We start from the raw sequence: 24,560 nt of genomic DNA on the forward strand, positions 1-24,560 counted from the left end.
GAGTCCCAGTCAATATAGGGGAAGTTATAATCACCCACCGGAACAACCCTGTTACTTTTACACCTTGCCAAAAGCTGCCTACATCTCTGTTCCTTTAACTTCTGCTGGCTGTTGGGAGGCTTATAGTAAACTGCCAACATTGTGACCACACTTCCTATTCCTGAGCTCTACCCACATTGCCTCCCTGTACGAGCCCTCCCGCAGGTGACTTCCTGCAGTACAGCTGTAATATTCTCCTTAACTAGTAGTGCATCTCCACCAGCCCTTTTACATCCCCCTCTATCCCGATTGAAACATCTGTATCCTGGAACATTAAGCTGCCAATCCTGTCCTTCCCTTAACCAAGTCTCTGTAATGGTATCATCATAGTTCCAAGTACTAATCCAAGTTCTAAGTTCAGCTGCCTTGCTTGTTACACTTCTCACATCGAAACAAATTTGATTAGCAACCACATCTTGCCTGCTCTTCCTCCGAGTCTTACTGGCCCTACTCTAGTTCCCCTTCAGTTAATTCACCTTTACTTTGGTTCCCACCCCGCTACCAAACTAGTTTTAATCCTCCCGTGTGACACTAGCAAACCTCCTAGCCAGAATATTTATGCCCCTCCAGTTTAGATGCAACCTGTCCTTCTTGTACCAGGTCCCACCTGCCCTGGAAGGGATCCCAATGGTCCAGATATCTTAAACCCTCCCTCCCACACCAACTGTTTAGTCATGTGTTGAGCTGTACTATCTTCCTATTTCCGGCCTCACTGGCATGTAGCACAGGGAGCAATCCTGAGATTACAACCCCAGAGGTCCTGCTTTTTAAACTTTCTACCTAACTCCCTAAACTGCTGCTGCAGGACCTCGTCACTCTCCCTACCCATGTCGTTGGTACCAATATATACCACGACCTCAGGCTGTTCACCCTCTCCTTTAGAATGCTTTCTGCCCTTTCAGAGACATCCTGGAACCAGGAAGGCAACATACCATCCTGGAGTCTCTTTCACTATGAGGTAATTCATTAATCCTGTCTCATTACACATCATTGGCTCTAAAATAGGCTGCTCCCACTTGGTTCCAGAACATAACGTCCAAAGAAACTAATGCAAATACATTGAACTCAAAGTTACTTTTGTCCATTTGATTTGTACAATCTATATGAAGATTATGAAATTGTCCAAAAGAAAATACCTTTCTTACAATTCCCCACTTCTTGAATTATGCTCTGTTCTACAGTGTATCCATTGGTTGGGAGCTGAACTGACTACTCTTAGTCACCTTTTTGCCATGCTATTTCTCCACCCAAACTGATTCCATCATCCAAGCCAAAATCATTTTTCACTACTGTACTGACCTCATCCTTTATTTACAGGACTACCCCACTTCCTTTTCTTTCTATAATTTTGGAATGTCAAACAGCCTTGATCATGCAACCACACCTCCATAATTGCATCACATCATACCCATTTATTTCCATTTGCGTTGAGTCATCCATCATGTTACAAATACCCTTTATGCAGTCAGGTGAAGAGCAGTCAATCCAGTCTATCATTTTCCTTTATGACCCTATTTGCACTCATGTACATATGCTCTTTGTCACACTCTGGTTAGCTACTCTTGTCCATTGCATTGACCTTTCTCATTAACTTTCTAAATCACGCCTCATGTGAACATCCTCCTCAACTATTTAGTTTAAAGCCTTCTCTGCAGCCTTGGTTTTATGATTCACCAGGACACTGATCTCAGAAACATTCAAATGCAGCTGCTCCCAACAGCACAGCTCCTCATTCCCCAGCACTGGTGCCAGTTCCCTATGGATTAAAACCCATTTCTCCAACATCAAACTTCAAGATATTCCATCAATTCACTGATCTTACTTATGACCTGCCAATTTTCTCCTGGCTATATACAGATATGCCCACCCAAGCGTTACAGCAAAGCACATTCGAGACAACTCTTCATATAGGCAAGAAAATTTACATGAACCTAATGTACTCATAGAAGTGAAACTATGTTTCTATGAAACTGCAAACTACTCAATTTGTGAACTTTGTATGATCGAGTTATAGTTTACAATTACTCAATTTTAACTACATAACTCAAAACTGGTCTTTTCATTGAAACATTTAATAGGTCACTTACAGTAATTGTAAACTTGAATTTCAAAGGAAGTCCTTCAAAGAACACGCAGGTATAATCATCACTTCCAGTCACAACTCGGAAAGGTCGATTTGGCTTAAAAGCGATGCTGTTTACAATTTTGCTGTGGCCGCTAAGCGATCCAACAGAAGTTCCTGTATCCCACTGGAAGACTGCTCCATATCTGCAATGATTTGAACAGGATTAATACTTTTAACTCAACATAAACAGATACTGTGCATGTGGTTTACTCCTCCACAGTGCTGTCCCAGTGAACTTTCATTCCCGTGTGTTCCAATAAAGCCTGCACGGCTTTTGTAATTGTTCTTTCCCTCTATCCTCATGTCACACTGGACAATGATGTGGAGATATCCACTCCATCTGACGAAGGAGCAGGGCTCCGAAAGCTAATGGCATTTGCTACCAAATAAACCTGGTGTTATTAAAACTCTTCCACTGGACAATCCCAGGATTCCATTCTTGCCACACAACCCCAACAAACTTCTCAGCATCAATATTTGCAGCTGGACGACTATGATTTCATATGTATGCCATGTTTTTTCTCCTCTCTCTCATGCTAGCACCATTCTGGACCACTGCTGTTGTCCAACTGCACAAATGATTAAATCTTGAATTCGGAAGAGCTTCCTTCAACTCAATTGCAAAAAACACAAATGATCAAATTTAGCTTCAACCAAAAACTTTACAACTTACCCTACCACGTTATTCTCCCAGTTGGGCTGCAGCGTATAGCTCAGCTTATGCCTTGTTAGACCTTCAACTGAACTTCATAATGCCATATCTTAACTACCAAAGATTATCCATTCTCTCCAACACTCATCTCCACCTTTACTTTGATTTGAGATTGTCACAGCAACTACATTGCTGTGTTATGTAAGCCTACTTGTGACCCTAATAAACTTTAGCCCCATTACCAATGAAACCAGCGGCCACAACTTGAATTTTTCGAGAAGACTGCTTCAAAGCTATCCTTGCCTGTTCAACATTGCTTGATCTATCCTGCCAACCAAGTCCTTCTGCCCTGTCCTCATCAGTTTCCATTCCCCCAACACATCAATTTCAAAACCCCTGTACAAGTCTCGCACTTTCCCCAAATACAACACAAAATATAGCAGCAGCCTATATAGCTGCCAAGTTGCTCCACCATTCGATACGATCAGGGCGGCACGGTAGCGCAGTGGTTAGCATTGCTGCTTCACAGCTCCAGGGACCTGGGTTCAATTCCCGGCTTGGGTCACTGTCTGCATGGAGTTTGCACATTCTCCTCGTGTCTACGTGGATTTCCTCCGGGTGCTCCGGTTTCCTCCCACAATCCAAAGATGCGCGGGTTAGGTTGATTGGCCATGCTAAAATTGCCCCTTAGTGTCCCGAGATGCTTAGGTTAGAGGGATTAGTGGGTAAAATATGTAGGGATATGGGGGAGGGTTTGGGTGGGACTGTGGTCAGTGCAGACTCGATGGACCGAATGGTCTCTTTCTGTACTGTAGGGTTTCTATGATTCATATCTACTCCACTTTCCTGCCTTTTCCCAGATCCCATAACTTTTTTCAGTGCCAAATAAACTCCATCACGTTCAGTCTTGAAGATACTGACACAGCCCTCAAAGGTAAAGAATTTCAAAAGAATCAACTCTCAAGTGAAGAAATTTCTCAAGTTTGAAATGGTTAAACCCATCATTAACCCTAGTTCTGGACTGAGACCCAAGCACTGATCTTTGCAGCACTCCACTAATTACATCGTTACCTAAAAATGACCTATTCCAATTGGTCTATTCACCAATCCTCAATCCATGCTGTTACTGCAATCCCATGAGGCCTAATCTTACGTATTTTGGGCACCTTCTCAAAAGCCTTCCGAAAATCCAGATGGACTATTTACTGGCTCCCCGCCACCAACCCAAACACACAATATTCCTGATCTACAGGCTAGTTATATCCTCAAAACTAAAAACCATGTGCCTATGTCTCAGAGCTTCCATCATAGTTTCTAGTTTTCCTGCTACTGATGTCAGACTGACTTACGTAATTGCCAATTTTCTCCCTCTGCCCTTTTGTTTTAAGAAAAAAAGATTGCATTTACTACCTTTCAACACACACAGACTGTTTTTGATCATATGGAATATCCTAAATTCCAACTCAGAATGAATCTGCTATCTCTGCAACTACATCTTTTAAAAACCCCCAGGTGCAGACCATTAGGTCCAGGGAATTTATCAACTTTTAGTCTTTGTTAATAGTGCATTTTTGTTACTAATATTAATTACGTCAGGTTCTTTACTCTCATCCGGCCCTTGGTTCCCCACAATTTCTAGCATCGCCTTCATTCATTTATCTTCACAGAAGACAACTTTTAACATTTATGCCATCCCCTTATTCCTCATAATTTCTCCTGTCCCTGCCTCCAAGAGGCCCATTTACTTCTATTAATCTTTTCCTTGTGCTTTGTGATCATAATTCCTGCTCCGTTGCTTTGCTTTCTTCATCCTCATCAGGTCTTGGATCATATTTGTATTTATTAAAACGCTCCCAATTTTTAGACTTGCTACTCTTTTTGACAACGTGTTTTTTTTCCAACCCAATGCTACTCCTAAATGTCTCTAGCCATAACTATCAATTTTCTAGTGGAGTTTCATTCCCCAAGGAAATGTATATCTATTGAAAATTACAAATTAAAGGTTTGCCATTGCTCATCTGCCATATATCTTTTAATCTAATTTCCTAATCTTTAACACCAATATGCACCTCATGTGTGATTGGTTTATTTAAACTGAAGACTCTACATTCAGATTTAACCTCATCACTCTCAAACTTTGTATGAAATTCCATCAAATAATGATCGCCGAGAACCTTTTACTACAAGATTTCTAATCATCCTAGTCTAATTACAATACTATATATAGACTGTCCCCTAGTCTACACAACATTGTTCTGGAAAACATTCATATGCATGGCATGACCTCATCCTCCAAGCTACTTTTATCCATTTGCTTTTGCTTTGCCAATCTACATGAAGTTCACCATCTTCACTGATTACTCATCAAATTCCCCTCAACTTCCTGACTTATTCTCCATCCAACAGTATGATTACTGTTAGGCAGCCTACAACCTCCTTCTACATGTATTTTGTGTGTTTTTTAAAATGACTACTGTGGTTCTACAATTCTAAAATTGTGATTTTTTGGGGTCAAGATTCTTCCTTTACTATCAGGTCTACACACCTTTTCATTTTGCTCATCTTTTATAGAAGTCCGGCACTCTGGAATATTTAATTATCAATGTTGGTCACTTTGCAAAATCTCAGAAAAGGCTAGTGAATCAAACACTTCTATTTGGTGTCAGTAATTCATCTGTCGTTAGGTCCATGCACTCAGATAGAATGCCTTTAATTTTAACTTTGGTATTTGACCCTGATGTGACCATAGTTATTAGTGCCTTCCTGACAACCTGCATGAATTTACTCCAATTGCTAATCGGCACTAGTCTCCTTTATTGAAACTTCAGCATTCATCCTCTGCTCTCGACTCCTCTGCACCACAGTCTACAATTACTTCCCATGCATGATTTGGAATGCTCTCCCTAACCTCCATCTTCCCTCCGTCCCTTCATCTCTTCATAAATTCTTAATGCCTTCATCCTCACTCTGATCTGAGAACATTAGAAATGGAAGCTGCAGTAGGCCATTTGGCCCTCTGTCTGCTCCATTGCCCAAATAGCCAGATCTTCAAGCTCAGCTCCACATTCAGCATCCCTTAATTTCCTTAGTAGCCAACAAATCTATCACACTGTCTCAAAAAGACAGAAGTAATTTCTCAATGGTCAACCCTTTTATTCTGAGATTGTGACTGATGTTCTAGATTCCCCAGCCAAGCAAAAAGTCTATTCATTATCTACCGTCAAGAATTTCATATTTTAATTGGATCACCTCATTTTCCAAACCCCAGGAACATATGCTTAACCTAATCAATCTCTCCTCTCATCCAAGGAACAAGTCCGGTAACTATTTGTTGTGCTCCCTCTGAGGCGAGTAATCCTCCTTTAGTTAAGCTGTCCAAAACTGAGTAGCACTCGAGGTATGGATTCATCAATGCCCTATATAATAGTAAGGCTTCTTTACTCCCACACTCCAATTCCTTTGTAACAAAGTCAATATGCCAATTGCCTTCCCAATTGCATGCTGTATCTGCATGCTTACTTTGTGATTCACATACAAGGCCATCTAGGTCCCTCTGAATATCAATGTTTCTCAGTCTCTCACTATTCAAAAATATTCTGCATTTTTATCTTTCATACCAAAGTGAGGGGCTTCATACTCGTCCACATTGTATTCTCTGCTAGGTTCTTGTCTACTCACCCACCCAGCCAATATCCCTCTTTGCTCCTTCATCACTTACTTCCCATCTAAGTTTTTATATAATCAGAAAACTTTGATACTTTATACTCAGTCCCATCAACCGGGTCACTGATACAGTTGCAAGTAAGATACATTCCATGAAAGTGTCGCCTAATATTACTGCAGATTTGACAATCTGATATGACAATTAAAATTCATAGTATATTATCCTTAATACCTGTGCCTCAAATTTCATGATTTAAGCTCTACCTAACAACTACCATTAGGGAGCACGTTTGATCATGGTTTTCAAAAGGGTATTGGGTAAGTACCCAAGATAAAAATTGCAAGGCTACAGGGAAAGGGGAGGGGAGTAGGACCAGCGAGATGCTCTTGCAGAGTTGGCATCGTGTAACCATTCTATAGTTTTACGAGCAAATCCCAGTGATTTTTGTTAGCTCCACCTAAACTAATTCTATTTCTTGATTTGCCCAGCTAAGATCTTCTATGTTATTATACCATCTTTTGTTTTCAAGACTACCTCTCATTTTTTGCTCAAGTATCCTAGAATATTTGGTTCCCAACCTCAGTCACATTTTAATCAAATTAAAAATAATTAAGTTTCTGTTCTATTAAAGTAATTTGTTACAAATCCTTCACTCAGATGCATTCTTTTAAGTTTCAACAGTTCCTAATTTTCCTTGACTTTACCTTAGATACTAATATCCTATTAACTTCCTTCTCCCTTCCTGCATTTTCATCCAAAACACTGCTCTGCTCTCGAGCCTGGATGTTTACCTTGCTACTTTTGAGTTTACTTTTTCCTGAATTCCCATCACCACCCTACCCTACTCCTTCTCCAATGCTTGGTGGCCAGTTATTTTGGCCATTGAAGTGCTTTGGAAATGTTTTGTATTAAGTTACCATAAGTATGTCATTCTATTTGCTTGGGATGTATTGCAAAATCATTAATGGCTCTTTGTAATTAAGCATTATGACAATGAATCTGCAAGTCAGGAATGGGAACATGTTAAAACTGCACTCTGCAAACAAGACTGTTCGAACAGACAGGATGAACTAGCGCCCAAGATTCTTTTTTCCCCAATTATCAATTTTCAAATAATTAAGTTTGCAAACTTGCAAATTTTAACCTTGAATGTCATTAATTCAGTAATTAATTCTTCAAATTATACAGGAAAAATTGAAGTTAATAACCAAGAATATTCAATATTTCAAGCAAAGACATTATCCTGAATACAAAGGCATTCAAGTAGCTAATCTTAAACTGAAAGCAACTGTAAATCAAAAGTAAGTTTTTATTAGGCAAAAAAGAACTTCGAGAGTCTCTCATAATTAGCCATTATCCTCAAATACTCCTTCAAATTTAACATTTGTAACACAATATCTAGACTTTGGAAACCACCTAATTTGGGAGTATTAAACAATTTTCCTGCACTACCAGAACAAAGATTGTGTCTACCACAATAAGCGTTGGAAAAACTCAGCAGGGCATGCAAAGGGTTAACATTTTGTCCAACATGACTGTCACTGCTGCCTCTCAGCACCAGGGACCCGGGTTCAATTCCAGGCTTGGGTCACTGTGTGGGGAATTTGCACGTTCTCCCCATTTCTGCCTGGGGTTCCTCCGGATGCTCTGGCTTCCTCCCACAGTCCAAAAGACAGGCTGGTTTTGTGCAACGTCCATGCCAAATTCTTCCTCAATGTAACCAAATAGACAGGTGTGTGGCACTAGGTGATTTTCACAGTAACTTCATTGCAGTCATAGAAATCATAGAAACCCTACAGTGTAGAAAGAGGCCATTCGGCCCATCGAGTCTACACCAACCACAATCCCACCCAGGCCCTACTCCCATATCCCTACATATTTACCTGCTAATCCCTCTAACCTACCCATCTCAAGACAATAAGGGGCAATTTTAGCATGGCCTAACCCACACATCTTTTGACTGTGGGAGGAAACCGGAGCACCCGGAGGAAACCCACGCAGACACGAGGAGAATATGCAAACTCCACACAGACAGTGACCCAAGCCGGGAATCGAACCCAGGTCCCTGGAGCTGTGAAGCAGCAGTGCTAACCACTGTGCTACCGTGCTGCCCCACTGGATTGCAGTGTTAATCCAAGTCTACTTCTGACACTAATAAACTTTTTCTTCAGCACTGAAGAGTTATCTTGGACTTGAAATGTTAACTAAGTTTCTCTCTCCACCAATGCTGCCAGACCGGAGCTTTTCCAGCACTGATTTTATTGCACATCTCCAGTGTTTTGGATTTATTTTAGATGAAAACCAATTTAGTGCCATTTTCTCAAAAAGGGACAGGATTGAGTCAAAACATTTTTGCAGTAATTAGCATTATTCAAGCTCAAAGGATAAGATCAAAAATGGCTGTTCAGACTGCATTTTCATTCAGTTTTTACTTCATCCTTTAGAGAATGCACCCTGAGCTTTGTGCACCATTTCCCCCATAACAGTGATAGTAAAAACACCAAAGAATGTCACAGAATGTGACCTGTTCTGTAGATTGACAGGGTTTCCAGTCAATTAGTTTGAGATTATAGTTTACATTTGTTGTTTAGGCTGAATACTTCCTGCAAAATAACTCATCTATACAGAATTCACTTCCATTTCTGTTGCTAATTCTAAGGAAGATGATCCACATATTGCAGCATTGCTAACGGTGGCCCATGATACTTTGTTTAATTAAGCAATGATAGCAAATTTCTCATTAAGATTAGTTTCAAAGTAACAATTCTGATTGCTAATTGCAGGAAAAAAAAACAGGGTTAATTTCAGATGTTCCCGAGCGGCTAATTATGTAAAAAGGGTCCAGGCTGTTAAATCTGGCAACATATTTTCACTTGCCAACTTTAGAAATAATTTCCGAGCGATCACAAGGATGTGCAAGTTAAAACCTGTGGTTTCATCCGTAATATGAACGCGTTACCCTACTGAATATGGAACTGAAAGGGGGCCCCCTTTGAAGGATTTCATACATCGCAAGATGACTATAAAAGGGCAAAATATTGCAGATATTGGAAATCTGAAATAGAAACAGCAAATGCTGGAAATATTCAGGTTAGGTAGCATCAATGAGAACAAAGAATTTGGCATTGAATCATGCAAGTAGAATATGAAAAGTCAATCTTCTTCAGAATACAAGTATTCTAAAGCCATACTTGCTCAGTTCTCTTTCTAAAAACTGCAATTACCTTCTTTTGGATGGAGCGTTGTGAAGTTGCGTTTGAGGTGTGGTCCCTTTAAAAATTGCTGTTTAGTGCTCGCATGTTTAAAATGTTTAAAATGCAGGCGCAGGGTACAGATTGCAACATTTGTAACCAAGACCAAGCATCAGGGTTGCCTTGGTAACAGGCTTTTGAATTTGACAGCCTATCAGTTTAAAGAAGACACAACTACCAGGAACCTATCAAATTTGAATTTGCTGTTGCTGACATCGGACCAATCCTGGTGTAGGAAATGGAGAGATCAGAGATATAAAAAATAGGAACTCAACTGCCTGTCTTCAGTTCAGTTGAACTGAAACGTTGCCACCTCTCAACACTTGGAGGGCAAAGAGCAGCTCTCTGCCAGCGAAAGAAATTTCTCTTAAGAGAATTTTCCATCTATCTAACAAAAGGGTACCACATCAGAAAGGGCGTACAGACAGGATTGCCAGGAGAACTCCAAAGGTTTTCCCCCCCAAAGCCATAAAACCTGTTGTAAAGTTGACTAAATTAGTTTTTTTTTTGGTAATGAATCATGCATGCATTTATTTGAATAGCGTTCCAGGCAAACCTTACTTTAATTGATATGTTCCTTGTTTAAAGTTCCCGGTTGGTTAAATGAAGAACTTGTTAATTATTCTCTTAAAGTGTCAGGACTTTCTATGAATGAACCTCTAAACATGAACAGTCAACACCTTCCCAAACAACATCAGATTAAACAAACTAACAGATTACGAAGCGAGGTAAAGGGGATTAACCTCTGCGTCGTAACAGGAGAAATTTCCAAGATTGGAATTAAGCATCTCTAAAGAGAAGCATTTTTAGGAAGTAAATAGTCTCCATTTAAATACACTTCAAATGCTCGATATCTTTTGCGATCTTAACATAATATAGTATACTAATTCAGCACAAAGTAAATATGTTCAAAAAAGTACGAAAATCATTGAGCTTGCCATTACGAATGCAGCCTGTTCCTTATTCAGTAATTTGACGACTTACATTTCTTTTCCTTTTCCAGCAACTGCAACTTTTTGGCTATCCCCAGACCAACAAATATCTTTGATTGTTCCCGAGAAGGGTTGGTACTCATACTTCAATAGGTGTTCCTTCTGGGTGGTATCCCAAATGCGAATTTTTCCAGAAGCATCTGTTATAATACAAAACAAAAAAAACACTTAGTTTAAGGTTATCTGTAGCACACCAAACAAAAGAGCATAGAATAACCCTCAATACTGAAGAAAGGACGGAATGGAAAAATCCTCAATACTGATGGATTGGCCAGGAGCCATTGAGGAAAAAAATCCAGTGTCTCTTTAGGTTCAATAATGGTAACCATGAAACTCCCAATTGTTAAAACTATTGGGTTCACTAATGCCCTTTAGGGGAGGAAATCTGCCATTCCAACCTGAAAAGGCTTTCATGTGACTTCAAACCTACAGCAACGTGGTGCCCTTAAAATAACGGAGCAAACCAATCAATTCAAGGGCAACAAATGTGAAGATTGCTAGCAGTGCCCACATTCCACGGAAGAATTAAAAAACCTTAATTACTGTGATATCACTAACTCAAAACAAGATTACTTTCAAGAAACTAAATACCTGAGATCCCAACCTTGTAGGAAAATCTGTCTGTAAAAATCCCATTATTTTTGTGAAAGGAAAATTGCCATGATTAATAATTAGAGGTCTTTGAGGATGTAACAAACAATGTTGATAAAGGGGAACCTATGGATATAGTTTACTTAGATTTCCAGAAGGCATTTGACAAGGTGCCATATCAAAGGTTACAACATGAAATAAGAGCCCACAATGTTGGCGGTAATGTATTAACTTGGAGGGGGGAATTGGTTAGCTAATTGGAAACAAAGTGGGCATGAGTTATTTTTAGGTTGACAAATGGAGCGCCACAGGGATCAGTGCCAGGACCTCAATTATTTACAATTTATATTAATGCCTTGGATGATGGGATCAAATACAAGGGTGCTAAATTTGATGACAGCAAGACAGACAAGGAAGTTGAAGGGCGTAAGCAGTCTGCCAAAGGAAGTGAATGTGCAAATATTTGGGAGAGCACCCTGAGGAAACCCCCGCAAACATGGGGAGAACATGCCAACTCCACACAGACACTCAAGGCTGGAATTGAAATGGGGGTCCCTGGTGCTGAGGCAAGTGTTAACCTGTCCACTGACAGGAAGAATAAAAAGGCAGCATATTATGTTAATAGAGAGATTTCAGAATGCTGCAATACAGAGGGATGTGGGTGTCTTTGTACATGAATCAGGAAAAGTTAATATGCAGGGATTATGGAGGCAAATGGATGTTTTGCTACAATTATACAGGGTATTGGTGAGATCACATCTGGAGTACTGTGCAGTGTTTTGGTGTCCGTATTTAAGAATTTATTTGCATTGGAAGCAGTTCAAAGAAGGTCCACTCAACTCATTCCTGGGTTTGTGGAGGGGGGGGGGGGGGGGGGAAGAAGGAAAGAGAATTTACCACAAGTGGAAAAGTTGGATAGCTTGTATTCATTGGACTTCAGAATAATGTGGCGATCTTATTGAAAAATGTATGACCCTGAGGGCACTTGACAGGGTGGATGCTGAAAGAATGTTTCACCTCATCAATGGATGACGTCACATTTGCCAACATTGCTTTCTATTTATCATTCTTTTGCCTATGTATGCTTCCATCTATACTGCTCACAATGCCAGCTGGGATTTCTACTCCATCATCCAAGTCAAATATACTGAATATTTGAGATTCCAACACAGATCTTTATGGCACACCACTAACCACATTCAGTACCTGCCCATTATCACCACTCTTGCCTCCTACCATTCAGATAGATAATTGCCAAAGCGAGGTGATAATTAGCCTTCAATTCAATGTTTTTCAGTCTGAGGAAGAACTTTATTAAATGCCTTTAAGGCGGCCACAAAATAAAAAGGCACGAGAGATGGGGGGGAAAATGACAGCATCCTTTAAAAGTGCAACCACTGACAGGCATGCTGATGATCAGTGGATGATGTGTTTGTCAGTCCCTGTCTTCTCGCAGAGCCCGATCTCCAGTCATCTTGGATTTCCCTGCCACTGGGTCAAGACCTCACTCCGCTGAGACTGTGTGCTGGTTGGTGTGCAACGATCACCCCATGTTAAGAGAATTCACACACAGGCATCTTCCACCCCAACCTCACACCATCCACCTAAATGATATTTTGGAACCTGGAACATCAGGTCCTTTATGGACAACCCCAACAGGCCTGAATGTCGCACTGCCATCATAGCCTGGAAACTCTGGTGCCACAATACTGATATCACTGGGTGAGACAACTGGCAGAAGGCCAGCTTCAAGAATAAGGCGACAGATACATCATCTTCTGGAAAGGCAAAAACACATCAAGTCTGGTCTCCCAGATTGCCTGGATCCACTACAGTTTACTATCACCCCAACAGGTCCATAGTAGAAGCCATTTCCCCGGCCATGCACTCAATCCTGGAACACTGGACAACAAAGACACTTATGTCAGACACCTTTTTATTGACTACAGTTCAACCTTCAACACCATTATCCCAATAAAATTTGTCTCCAAACTCCATGGCCTCGGGCTCAACTCCTCCCTCTGCAACCAGATCCTAGACTTCCTAACCCAGACCACAATCAGTAAGAATAGGGCGGCACGGGGGCACAGTGGTTAGCACTGCTGCTTCACATCACCAGGGACCCAGGTTCAAGTCCCAGCTTGGGTAACAGGCTGTGGAGTCTGCGTGGGTTTCCTCCCAGTCCAAAAGATGTGCTGGTTAGGTGCATTAGCCATGCTAAATTCTCCCTCAGTGCACCAAACAGGTGCCGGAGTGTGGTGACTAGGATTTTCACAGTAATTTCATTGCAGAGTTAATGTAAGCCTACTTGCGACACTAATAAACTTTTAAAACTTTAATGACACCTCCTCAACGCCAGTGCCTACAAGGCTGTGTCCTCAGCCTATTCTACTCCTTATACACCTATGACTGTGTTGCCAAATTCAACTCCATTTTCAAGTTTGCTGATGACACCACTGTAGTGAGTCAGATGTCAAACAATGATGGAATACAGGAAAGAGATAGAGAATCTGGTGAAGTGGTGCGATGACAATAACCTCTCCCTTAATGTCACTAAAATGGAGATGGTCAGACTTCAGGAAGTGCAGTGGAGGAGTTGCCCCTGTCTACATCAAAGGTGAAGTGGAGATGGTCGAGAGCTTCCAACTGTTCAGATCACCACCAATCTGTTCTGGTCCCTCCATGCCGACACTATAGTTAAGAAAGCCCACCAGTACCTCTACTTTCTCAGAAGGCTAAGGAAATTCGGCATATACTATTCTCACCAATATTTATAGATGCACCATAGAAAGCATCCTTTCCAGATGTATCACAGCCTAGTATTGTTCCTGCTTTGATCAAGACTGCAAGAAACCACAAAAAGCCCAGTCCATCACGCAAACCAACCTCCCATCCATTGACACTGTCTACACTTCCCACTGTCTCAGGAAAGCAGCCAGCACAAACAACTCCACACACGCCGGACATACTCTTTCATCTTTATCCATTGGGAAAAAGATACAAAAGTCTGAAAACACATACCAACTACCTCAAGAACAGTTTCTTCCTCGCTGTCATCAGACCTTTGAATGATCCAATCACACAAAGCTAATCTTTCTCCTCACCCCATCGGTAACAGCAAGACTATATTCTGCACACTAAAGAAAGACAAGCTGATTCTTCTCGACAACTTCAATGCTAGAATCAGGAGGGATGCAAACAAACACCAATGGAGTAGTCCTTCTGACAAAATATCTAGGATGTGACCTGGTCATTACAAGCATCCTGTTCTGTCAGAGGGACAAGCAGAAGACCTCATGGCAACATCCCCACTCCAAGCATTGGCACCTAATGATATCGTTCGAGCAAGGGACCGCAAAGATGTCATCACCCACGCCACGACCAGAGCAGACGACTGGACTGACCACTGACTAATCCGCTCTACAATCTCCATCACCCTAGCTCCAAATTGGCAGAGCAGAAAAAATACTCTGCCACAGAAGACTCAATGTCGCTGGACAAGACCCTAAGAAAGAAATACTCAGTCAGTGCACAGCTAACGTGACCAATGAACCAGAGTTGCAGAATGCCCACAGCTTCTGGTCTTCCTTAAAAACCACCCGTCAGCACCTGTGAGGAGGTGCTCGGGCTCTCAACCAGGAAACACCAAAACTGGTTTGACTTGATCCAGGATCTCCTTGACTGCAAGCACAAGGTGTACCTGAACAGACAGCTCCACTAAAACACGAGTGGGGGAAGACGCCTATAGCAAGTGAAGGCCGAAGTGCAATAAAGAACCTGCGACCTAAAGAACAGATGGTGGGTGGAAAGAGGACAGGAAACTCACTGACAACAATGACGTGCGCGGCTTCTTCAGCGCTATAAAAACCATCTATGGTCCAAGTACCCAGGGACCCAGCCCAATGAGAGCCAAAAACAGAGGCGCAATCAACGCCCACTGGAGAGCTCTTCATGGACCTCTTCAAACAAGACGCAGCCTTTGACGAAAGTGCCCATGGCACCATCCCAGCTCACTGAGGTCACAAAAGTCACCCATTGTCCACAATACTCCCAAAATAAATGCTCCTTAGTGTCAGGAGGGTTAGCAGAGATAAACATCCTTTAAGAAAATGTGTTCTTACTTGGTTTGGACCCACAGCAATGTGGTTGACTTTTAAATACACTCTTAAATGACCTAGCAAGCCACTCAGTTGTTGCGAACCATCATGGAAAATTAAAGAAATAAGAATGGGTGGACTGTGTAATGATGTAGGTATCAAATGACAATGTCACACCCAGCCCCATCAATCTAGTAAAATTTCATCATTAACATTTGGGGCCCTGTCAAAATTGGAAGCACTGTCCCCCAAACTAGTCAAGCAGCAACTTGGCAACCATATTCCCTGAATCATAACTTAAAGCCAATACCCCAGGCACCACAATCACTTGATAAGTCTTCTCACCAGTAAGACAGATCCACCGGAGGTGGTGGCACAAAGGTATCCAGTGAGGAGGAAGTTGCCCTCAGAGTCTGACGGTATCAGGTCAGAATTTGGGTGAGAAAACTTGCAGACCTTCAACCATTCTTCCTCAGCTGATGGATCAGTATTTTATGTTAAACAACACTTGGAAGAGGCACCCACTGTGGCAACAACTGGAATGAAATCAGTTAAGGTTTCAACGTTCATTAACAAGAGTGGCTCAGTTACACCACTACCAGCCAAGCCCTGAAGGATATATCTGCCAGACTGGCCATGCAGCATCTGGTGAGAGGAAGAGACAAAAACCTACTAGATATTGTCCTCCCCAATCTGTCACAGATGCATCTGTCCATAACGATGTTGGGAGTCACCAGCTCAGTCATTGTGAAGATTAAGTCTCCTCTTCACACTGAGGATACTCTCCATTGTATGGTGTAGCACAATTAACATGCTAAATGGGATAGATTTCAAAAAGATCCAGCAACCATGAGGCACTGTAGGCCATCAGGAGCACCAGGGCTTTATCCAGCCATGATCTGTAACCTGATGGCCCAGCATAACCCTCTCTGCCATACCACCAAGCAAATGGATCAACCCTGGTTCAACGAGGATTGCAGCAGATGCCAGGAGCAGCACCAGGTCCAGCACCAGGTCAACCTAAAAATTGTTAAGCTGGTGAAGTTGCAACCTCATTATTTGCATGCCAAACAGTAGGTGCAATTTTGGGTTACACAAAACTAAACGCATGAATGCTGGTGGCTAATTAAGCTAACCAGAAGCGGCCCATCTTTGATGGGGAAGTGTGGCATGTCAGTGCAAAAGGCAAGGTTGAAGCATTGGCAACTATCTTCAGACCCACCTCAATCTCTTCCAGTGGTCCCCAGCATCACTGATGCCAGTCTTCAGTCAATTGGATTTATTCCATGCCTTATCAGTAAGCAGCTGAAGACACTGGATACTGCGAGGGGCAGCAAGAGTGACTGCCCCACACATCAAGCATTTGACAGTGTGGCATCAGTCCTGGCAAAACTGAAGTTAATGGGAATTGTGGGAAAACTCTGCTGGTTGGTGTCATAGCTACTGAAAAGGTAGATAGTTATGGCTGTTGGAAGTCAACTATCTCAATGTCAGGACATCACTACAGGGGTTTCTCAGGGTAGTGCTGTAGGCTCAACAATTGCTCCAACTATCCCCAGCATCCCCTACCATCATAATGTCAGAAGTAGAAATGTAAGCAGTAGGCTGCTGATTGCATACTTAGTATCATTCACAACTCCTCAAGATGCATGCACCAACAACTGGATAATATTCAGGCTTGGGCTGATAAGCGGCAAGTAACATGCACAAATATCAGACGACGACCATCTCCAACAAGCAAGAAGGTAACCATCTCCCCATGACATTCAATGGCATTACTGTTACTGAACCTGGAATTTAATCCAGATAAATGCGAAGTGATGCATTTTGGAAGAACTAATGTAGGGGGGGTTTACAATAAATGGCAGAGCCATCAAGAGTATAGAAACACACAGGGACCTAGGTGTGCAAGTCCACAAATCCTTGAAGGTGGCAACACAGGTGGAGAAGGTGGTGAAGAAGGCATATGGTATGCTTGCCTTTCTAGGACGGGGTATAGAGTATAAAAGCTGGAGTCTGATGTTGCAGCTGTATAGAACGCTGGTTAGGCCACATTTGGAGTACTGCGTCTCGTTCTGGTCGCCGCACTACCAGAAGGACGTGGAGGCTGGCTTTAGAGAGAGTGCAGAGAAGGTTTACCAGGATGTTGCCTGGTATGGAGGGTCTTAGCTATGAGGAGAGATTGGGTAAACTGGGTTTATTCTCCCTGGAAAGACGGAGAATGAGGGGAGACCCAATAGAGGTGTACAAAATTATGATGGGTATAGATAGGGTGAACAGTGGGAAGCTTTTTCCCAGGTCGGAGGTGACGATCACAAGGGGTCACGGCCTCAAGGTGAAAGGGGCGAGGTATAACTCAGATATCAGAGGGACGTTTTTTTTTTAAAACGCAGAGTGGTGGGGGCCTGGAATGCACTGCCAAGTAGGGTGGTGGAAGCAGACACGCTGGCATCGTTTAAGACTTACCTGGATAGTCACATGAGCAGTCTGGGAATGGAGGGATACAAACGAATGGTCTAGTTGGACCAACGAGTGGCACAGGCTTGGAGGGCCGAAGGGCCTGTTTCCTGTGCTGTACTGTTCTTTGTTCTTTTTTAACATTCTGGGAGTTACTGAATCGGGCTAGCCTATAATTGTGGTTATGAAAGTAGGTCAGATGCTGGGAATTTTCAGGAAAATAACACCTCCTGTCTCCCTAGGTCAGCCCACCACCTACAAGGCACAAATCAGAAACGTGACAGAATACTCTCCACTAGTCTGGAACAAGCATGGATATTTAAATAAAGGAAAAAAATCAATACCATATATTTACTTTGAATGCTTTCATAGAATCCCTGTAGTGCAGAAGGAGGCTATAAGGCCCGTCAGACAACAATCCCACCCAGGCCCTATGCCCGCAACCCTACGTATTTACTCTGCTAATCCTCCTGACACTAAAGTGCAATTTAACATGGCCAATCAACCTAAGCCGCACATTTTTGGTCTGTGAAAAGATTCTATTTCTAAGATCTTTTCAAGCAATTTATGCAATCAAGATCTTGAGAGTCCACATGCATCAGTCGCTGAAAGCACGCACGCAAATACAGCAGGCAGTATAGGCGGCAAATGGTATGTGGGCCTGTATAGTGAGAGGATTTGAGTATAGGGATAGGGATGTTTTGCTGCAATTGCATAGGGCGTTGGTGAGGCCACACCGGAGTGTTGTGTGCAGTTTAGGTGTCCTTCTCTGAGGAAGGATGTCCTGGCTATAGAGGGAGTACAGCAAAGGTTTACCAGGCTGATTACTGGGATGGTAGGTCTGTCATATGAGGAGAGACTAACTCAATTAGGATTATATTCACTGAAGTTTAGAAGGGAGAGAGAGAGAGAGGGGGGATCATATAGAAACTTATAAAATTCTAACAGGGTTAGACAAAGCAGATTCAGTAAGAACATCCCCAATGGTGGGGGAGTCCAGAACTTGGTGCCATAGTTTGAGGATAAGGGACAACCCTTTTTAGAACTGAGATGAGGAGAAATGTTTTCACCCAGAGGGTGGTGAATGCATGCAATTCACTACCACTGAATGTAGTTGAGGCCAGAACGTTGTCTGATTTCAAGAATTAGATATAGCTTTTGGGGCTAAAGGGATCAAAGGATATCGGGGGGGGGGGGGGGAGAGAGAAGAGAGAAATCAGGACATTGAATTCGATGATCAGCCATGATCAAGATGGATGGCGGAGCACGCTTGAAGGGCCAAATGGCCTACTCCTGCTTCTAGTTTCTGTGTTTCTAAGATCTTTTAGCACTCTTCCCATTGAGGTGAAGGGCCATTTATAAATGTTGACCCAGGAAACAAAATATTGTGCCAGAAGCAATTCATTCAGTAATTACTATCACAAAGCAGAGCATTATTTGACATTGTATCAGACCTCCCAACTTTCTGCTGCCTCTCTGCAAAACATTGCTCCAGACAGAAAAACTATTCACCACAACATACAAATTTGTAAACATTCATAAGTAGACATTTATGAGGAATTTAGGAATAATGGGATAATAAAAGATAACCCAAAATTATATTGGTTTGCTATGAACTTTCTTTCCAGTTGAAGAATCAACATTAGAAAGACCTCAATTCCCATGACAAACAGATTGATCTTATTTCCAAATGATAAATTCCAAAACAGTACAAGAAATTTGTGTTGCAGCATGTAGTAAAGAGGGCAATCAGAGTTGAGTACAGTACAACTGACGTACCTCCTGAGGCTATATAAAATCCAGTAGGTGCATATTGGGCAACCTGAACTTGATGAGCATGCTCAGTATATATATCAGCAATTTCTGGATGCTGAAATAAGAAAATATTTTTTAGACATTCAGAATTTTTAAAATATTCATACTGGCAAATTAAACAAATTTTTAAAAAAAGCATTACATCAATGTTCCTTATGATGACACTTTTGTTATTGGTATAAAGAAAGTTGACTCCTTTCGGATCACCTCCAAGGACCTTTGCAGCACCTCTTTCCACTTGAGGGAGGCTAGCAAATACTTTGCCTGTTGAGAAATAGGAAAGAAAAACTGAGAAAACACAGCATCTCAAAATTCTGCAATAATCAAATTAAATGCACAAATCAATCCTTTCCTAGATCCAAAATGTGAAGATAATCTTAATTTTTAATGTGAAGTTTTTGACAATGGATGATATTTTTAAATTTATTCCAAAAGCCAAGGTCTACACCACAGTGCAAAAAAATGTTTTCAGAAGCTCGGGTGAGGATAAGTCTGGAAGTATACATATATGTAGCTGGGTAAATCTTCTCTCTACATGACCAGCTATCATTTTTGAACTCCTATTATCTGAAACCTCAGCTTAGGCAGTATTGAAATTCAGTTTGATTCAAAATCCTGCATTCAGATACTTCAAGACCTTCATGTTTTGTGGAATAGATTATGCAAGAACAGTAGCAGTGTTTGAAAAGCTAACATGTTTCCATTTGGTTGATATCACCATCATCTTTAGGTTAGAACATTGTGGGTTTGAGTTTATTACCCATGTTGACAACAAAAATGCTGTGTGGTCATAGATGCCATCCTTAAAAAAAAATTTAAAACCAAGATTTCATTTGCTTCTCAAAACTTTTGTTTGATATAGAGAGTTCATCTGATGTCCTTGGCAACATCCCTCCTCCAGCCAATATCACAAAAACAGGTTATTAATCTCACTGCGATTAGAGATTTGGTTCAAAATGGCTATCTAGCTACATAAAAATAGTTTGAACATTTCCCTGCATGAAGAACTTTGATGTGGAGATGCCGGCGTTGGACTGGGGTGTAAACAGTAAGAAGTTTAACAACACCAGGTTAAAGTCTAACAGGTTTATTTGGTGTGGCTTTTGCTACCAAATAAACCTGTTGGACTTTAACCTGTTGTTAAACTTCTTACTGTGAAAAACTTTGATACAGACATAAGCCACTATACAAATGCAAAAATCTAAATATCCTGATTCAGCGAAGAGCTTTAGAGCTTGCAATTTCATTTCCCCAAGTTGTTTATTAGCTGTGGCTCATGGCACTCTTGCCTCTTAGACTTGTGGGTTCAGGAGCCATTCCAGAAACTTATCTGGGCTGATATTTTAGTGTAGAAATTATAGTGTGCTGCACAGTCAGAGCTGACTTCTTTCAGGAGACATTAAAACAAGATCCCATTTGCCCGGGTTGTAAAATATTGCCTGGCATTATTCAAATTCCAAGGAGTTCCTCTGGCCAAAGTTTATTCCTCAACCCACATCCAACAATGATTACCTGGTCATTTCATTCACCCCCCAATTTTGAGAGCTTTGCACAAATTAGTGGCCACATTTTCTGCATTAGTGAATACACTTCAAAACCACTTAATTGGTTGTAAAGCACTTTGGAATGTCCTCAGGGCATGAAAAGTATGACATGAATTTAAGTCTTTTAAAAAATAAAATCAAAAAGCTCTGCATGCAATATACTACAGAGCATATATCCACTAGGAAATGGAAAAAGTTCCTGGTAGTTAAGCAAATGTGTTTATTTCCAAATTGGCTTATGGCTGGAGGAGATTCTGAACTTTTCAAAACACATGAATGAAGTTTGATCATATAACCACACCAATGTTTGGTTATAAGAACAACTTCAGGTGACAAATTATGATCACAAAAAACACTGACTTGTTATCCTCATGCTCTCACCCTAGTTTTTGCTATTCGTATACAGGGGTACTAAATATGCTGACCACTGCTGAAGACAGCTCTTTGGTACCCTCTAGACATAGGAGTTACACAATATGAATGATACAGTGGTTGTATTTGTGCCCAAGTACCGCATGCTTATCCAAACCCTTTCTTATTGGATACTTTTTTTTCTTACTGATTCTTTAGAGTTGGGCTGGCTGTGACTGCTCCTATTGAACTATTTCCAGACAGATATTAATTTTCATGCAGATACTTGCATGCCAAATCCTGAGTGCATAGACAACGGAGGTCAAGATGTGCTATATTTAAACTTTTAAAATCATTGGACAAAAGCTTTGTTATCGAAGACCAGGGCCCATTATATTAAAGGTTAAATGATGTGGATGCAGTATTAGCTAAAGAATGCAAGACTAGAAAAAAATTAAAAATGTATTATGTCACAAGTAGGCTTACATTATCACTGCAATGAAGTTACTGTGAAAATCCACTAGACACCACACTCCGGCACCTGTTCGGGTACACAGAATTTCGCATGGCCAATACACCTAACCAGCATGTCTTTTGGACTGTGGGAAGAAACCCATGTAGACATAGGGAGAACGTGGAGACGCCACACAGTCACCCAAGCTGGGAATTGAACCCAGGTCCCTGGTGCTGAGGCAGCAGTGCTAACCACTGCCTCCATGCTGCCTAGTGTCTAGTGGCAAATCCAGGATGTTAGGATTTCCTGTTCTTCAAACACAAATGACTTGAAATGTGCATAAAGATTAAATGACAATTTACTTAAAAACTGAATTCGACACCAATAAGAACAGGAAGTATGGGTTAGAAAATAAGATTTGGTAAATGCAGTTCAGTTGATGGTGGTTAACACAGCAAAAATTTACCCCAAGCAGTAACATTTAGAACAGAGCAGCAATTACACAATATCTGCAATGAATACTTTAGCTATTTCAGATTTTTTAAATCAGAGAGCTTGGATAATACTTAAGACAGCAAATACACTCCCTCTTCAGTTAGTGAGTCAGTGGGCAGCCTTCTTAAACCTTTCAAATTCGTAGGGGTGTTGGGTAGGGAAGTTCAAGTTACAGGTCCAGCAATGATGCAATTCATGATCTCACTCAATAGTGGAACAGGCTGGAAAGGGCTAAATGACATTTCTATTCCTACAGTGATGTGATACAAATTAAACAATGGTTTAAATAATGCACCAACAATAACAATCACAGTTAAATTATCCCTGACATAATAGGAGTTTGCATTATATTGAACACTCTTTGTAAACGTGTTTACAATTAGGCAGATGAGCCAATTAGGTTTTTTCTTCTTGTTGCCATTCCTTGTATAATTTTATTGCAAGGATCTTAAAACTGGTCACATGCACCAAAATTTATGCACTACCGGAAGTGATTTGTAAATTGAAAAACATTTTGATACACTATCAAAACAAGTAACATAAATTGAAGTAACAGAAGCAATGGTTACAAAGTAACACGATGATGAGCCGCAAAGGGGAAACACGATTCAACAGTTTGAGACATTTCCTGGGGTAGTTTTACTCGAAAGGAAGAATTCTTGCATTAGGTCACCGATTGACGAAAAAAAGTTTAATTGTTTAAAGTTTTGTGTAATTGCAATCTACTGCACTTAATAAATCAAGATTAATATTAAACAAGACAGTACAGAAAACGTGCATATAAAGATTAGGTGGCTCCGAACTTTAATCTACATGAGGGTGGGGAATGAGAAGCGATCTGTTGAATAAATCGCTAGCTCTATTCTCTCTCCACAGAAGCTGCCAGACCTGCTGAATTTTCTAACATTTTTTGTTTCAGATTCCAGCATCCGCGGTAATTTGAGTTTGTACTAAAATATGTAACCATTCTCGGGAAATGGATCTCCGCCGAGTATATTTAAGGTTACAAAAACCAATACATATAAACAGGAAAAAGGGACACTTGTTAACTCCCTAATCCCAGTGTATTGAATTTGCTGACCAATTCAAAAGATACGCCCTGCTTTTCGGTTACTCCTGAATGAGCAGAAATCCAGTGGTGGCTGGAATGCACTGTCAAGTTCCAACCAGTTTAAAACAAGGGTGGGAAAAAAAGAGGAAAGGCAGGGTAAACCCGCAGAGAGAGAGAGACGGAGGGAGAGGCGTGAGGTTCCATCCTCGCGTTTGCCTTTCTCTCCTGGGAATCCCGGGCCCAGCACTGGGACACGGGCCAGGGTCAGCCTCGCCCCGTTTTCCCCCACCTGAAGGCTCCGCTGTTCAGAACCATCGCTAGAGGCAGACCGCAGGCCGGGGAGCAGCCGCCTGCAGACACTTACTCAGTTCGAAAGGCATCTCGGCTGGCTGGGCTGCACACACTGGGAGTAGTCGGCACTCAAGGCAGGGCAGACAGCTGCAGTGGCTGGTGCTGGCTGGCTCGGTCAGTCAGTCAGTCAATCGGTAACACTGAACACAACCTCCCTCCGCCTTCCCTGGGCACGGCCGCCTTCCCTCTTTGCAGGAATCACAGACAGGGCGGAGGCAGCGAGCACTGCAACCCGGAAACAGGCGCTAGCTCCCTCACTGCCTCGCCGCTTTGACCAAATATAGTCAAAGCCGCTCGAGCCGCCGCGGCTCTGAGCCCCAGCACCAACCACCGCCTCCTCCATGGCCTGACGCAGGGCGCCTGACGTCAGCGCGCACTGCAGTCGCGGGCACGCTGAGCGAGGGGGGGAAGGCTGCCTCCTGCCCATTGGCTGTCGCCGGGCGGGGGCGGGGCCAGTGGGCAGAGTGTCCCTGTGGCCGCCCCACTCTGGGCCAGGTGGCAGTGGGCAGGTAGAGCCAGACTGGAACGCTGCTTAAAGTTCATTCATTAGTGTCACAAGTAGGCTTACATTAACACTGCAATGAAGTTACTGTGAAAATCCCCTCGTCGCCACACTCCGCCGCCTGTTTGG

The 24,560-nt window shown here is 41.9% G+C and overlaps 1 protein-coding gene across 1 annotated transcript in view; it reads right to left on the reverse strand.

The window, feature by feature from the left end:
* The window catches only part of wdr1 (WD repeat domain 1), a 55,306-nt gene extending 31,024 nt beyond the window's left edge, over nucleotides 1-24,282 (reverse strand). The window contains exons 1-5 of the mRNA XM_078214845.1: nucleotides 23,943-24,282; nucleotides 19,826-19,947; nucleotides 19,648-19,738; nucleotides 10,716-10,863; nucleotides 2,127-2,307 (exon numbers count right to left, since the gene is read on the reverse strand). Coding sequence (XP_078070971.1) covers nucleotides 2,127-2,307; nucleotides 10,716-10,863; nucleotides 19,648-19,738; nucleotides 19,826-19,947; nucleotides 23,943-23,958 — 558 coding nt within the window. The 5' untranslated portion in view covers nucleotides 23,959-24,282. The remainder of the gene's footprint in view (nucleotides 1-2,126; nucleotides 2,308-10,715; nucleotides 10,864-19,647; nucleotides 19,739-19,825; nucleotides 19,948-23,942) is intronic.
* Between the last annotated feature and the right edge of the window lie 278 nt (nucleotides 24,283-24,560).

This window comes from Mustelus asterias, chromosome 1, assembly GCF_964213995.1.
Source record: "Mustelus asterias chromosome 1, sMusAst1.hap1.1, whole genome shotgun sequence".
In the NCBI taxonomy this organism is placed as follows: domain Eukaryota; kingdom Metazoa; phylum Chordata; class Chondrichthyes; order Carcharhiniformes; family Triakidae; genus Mustelus; species Mustelus asterias.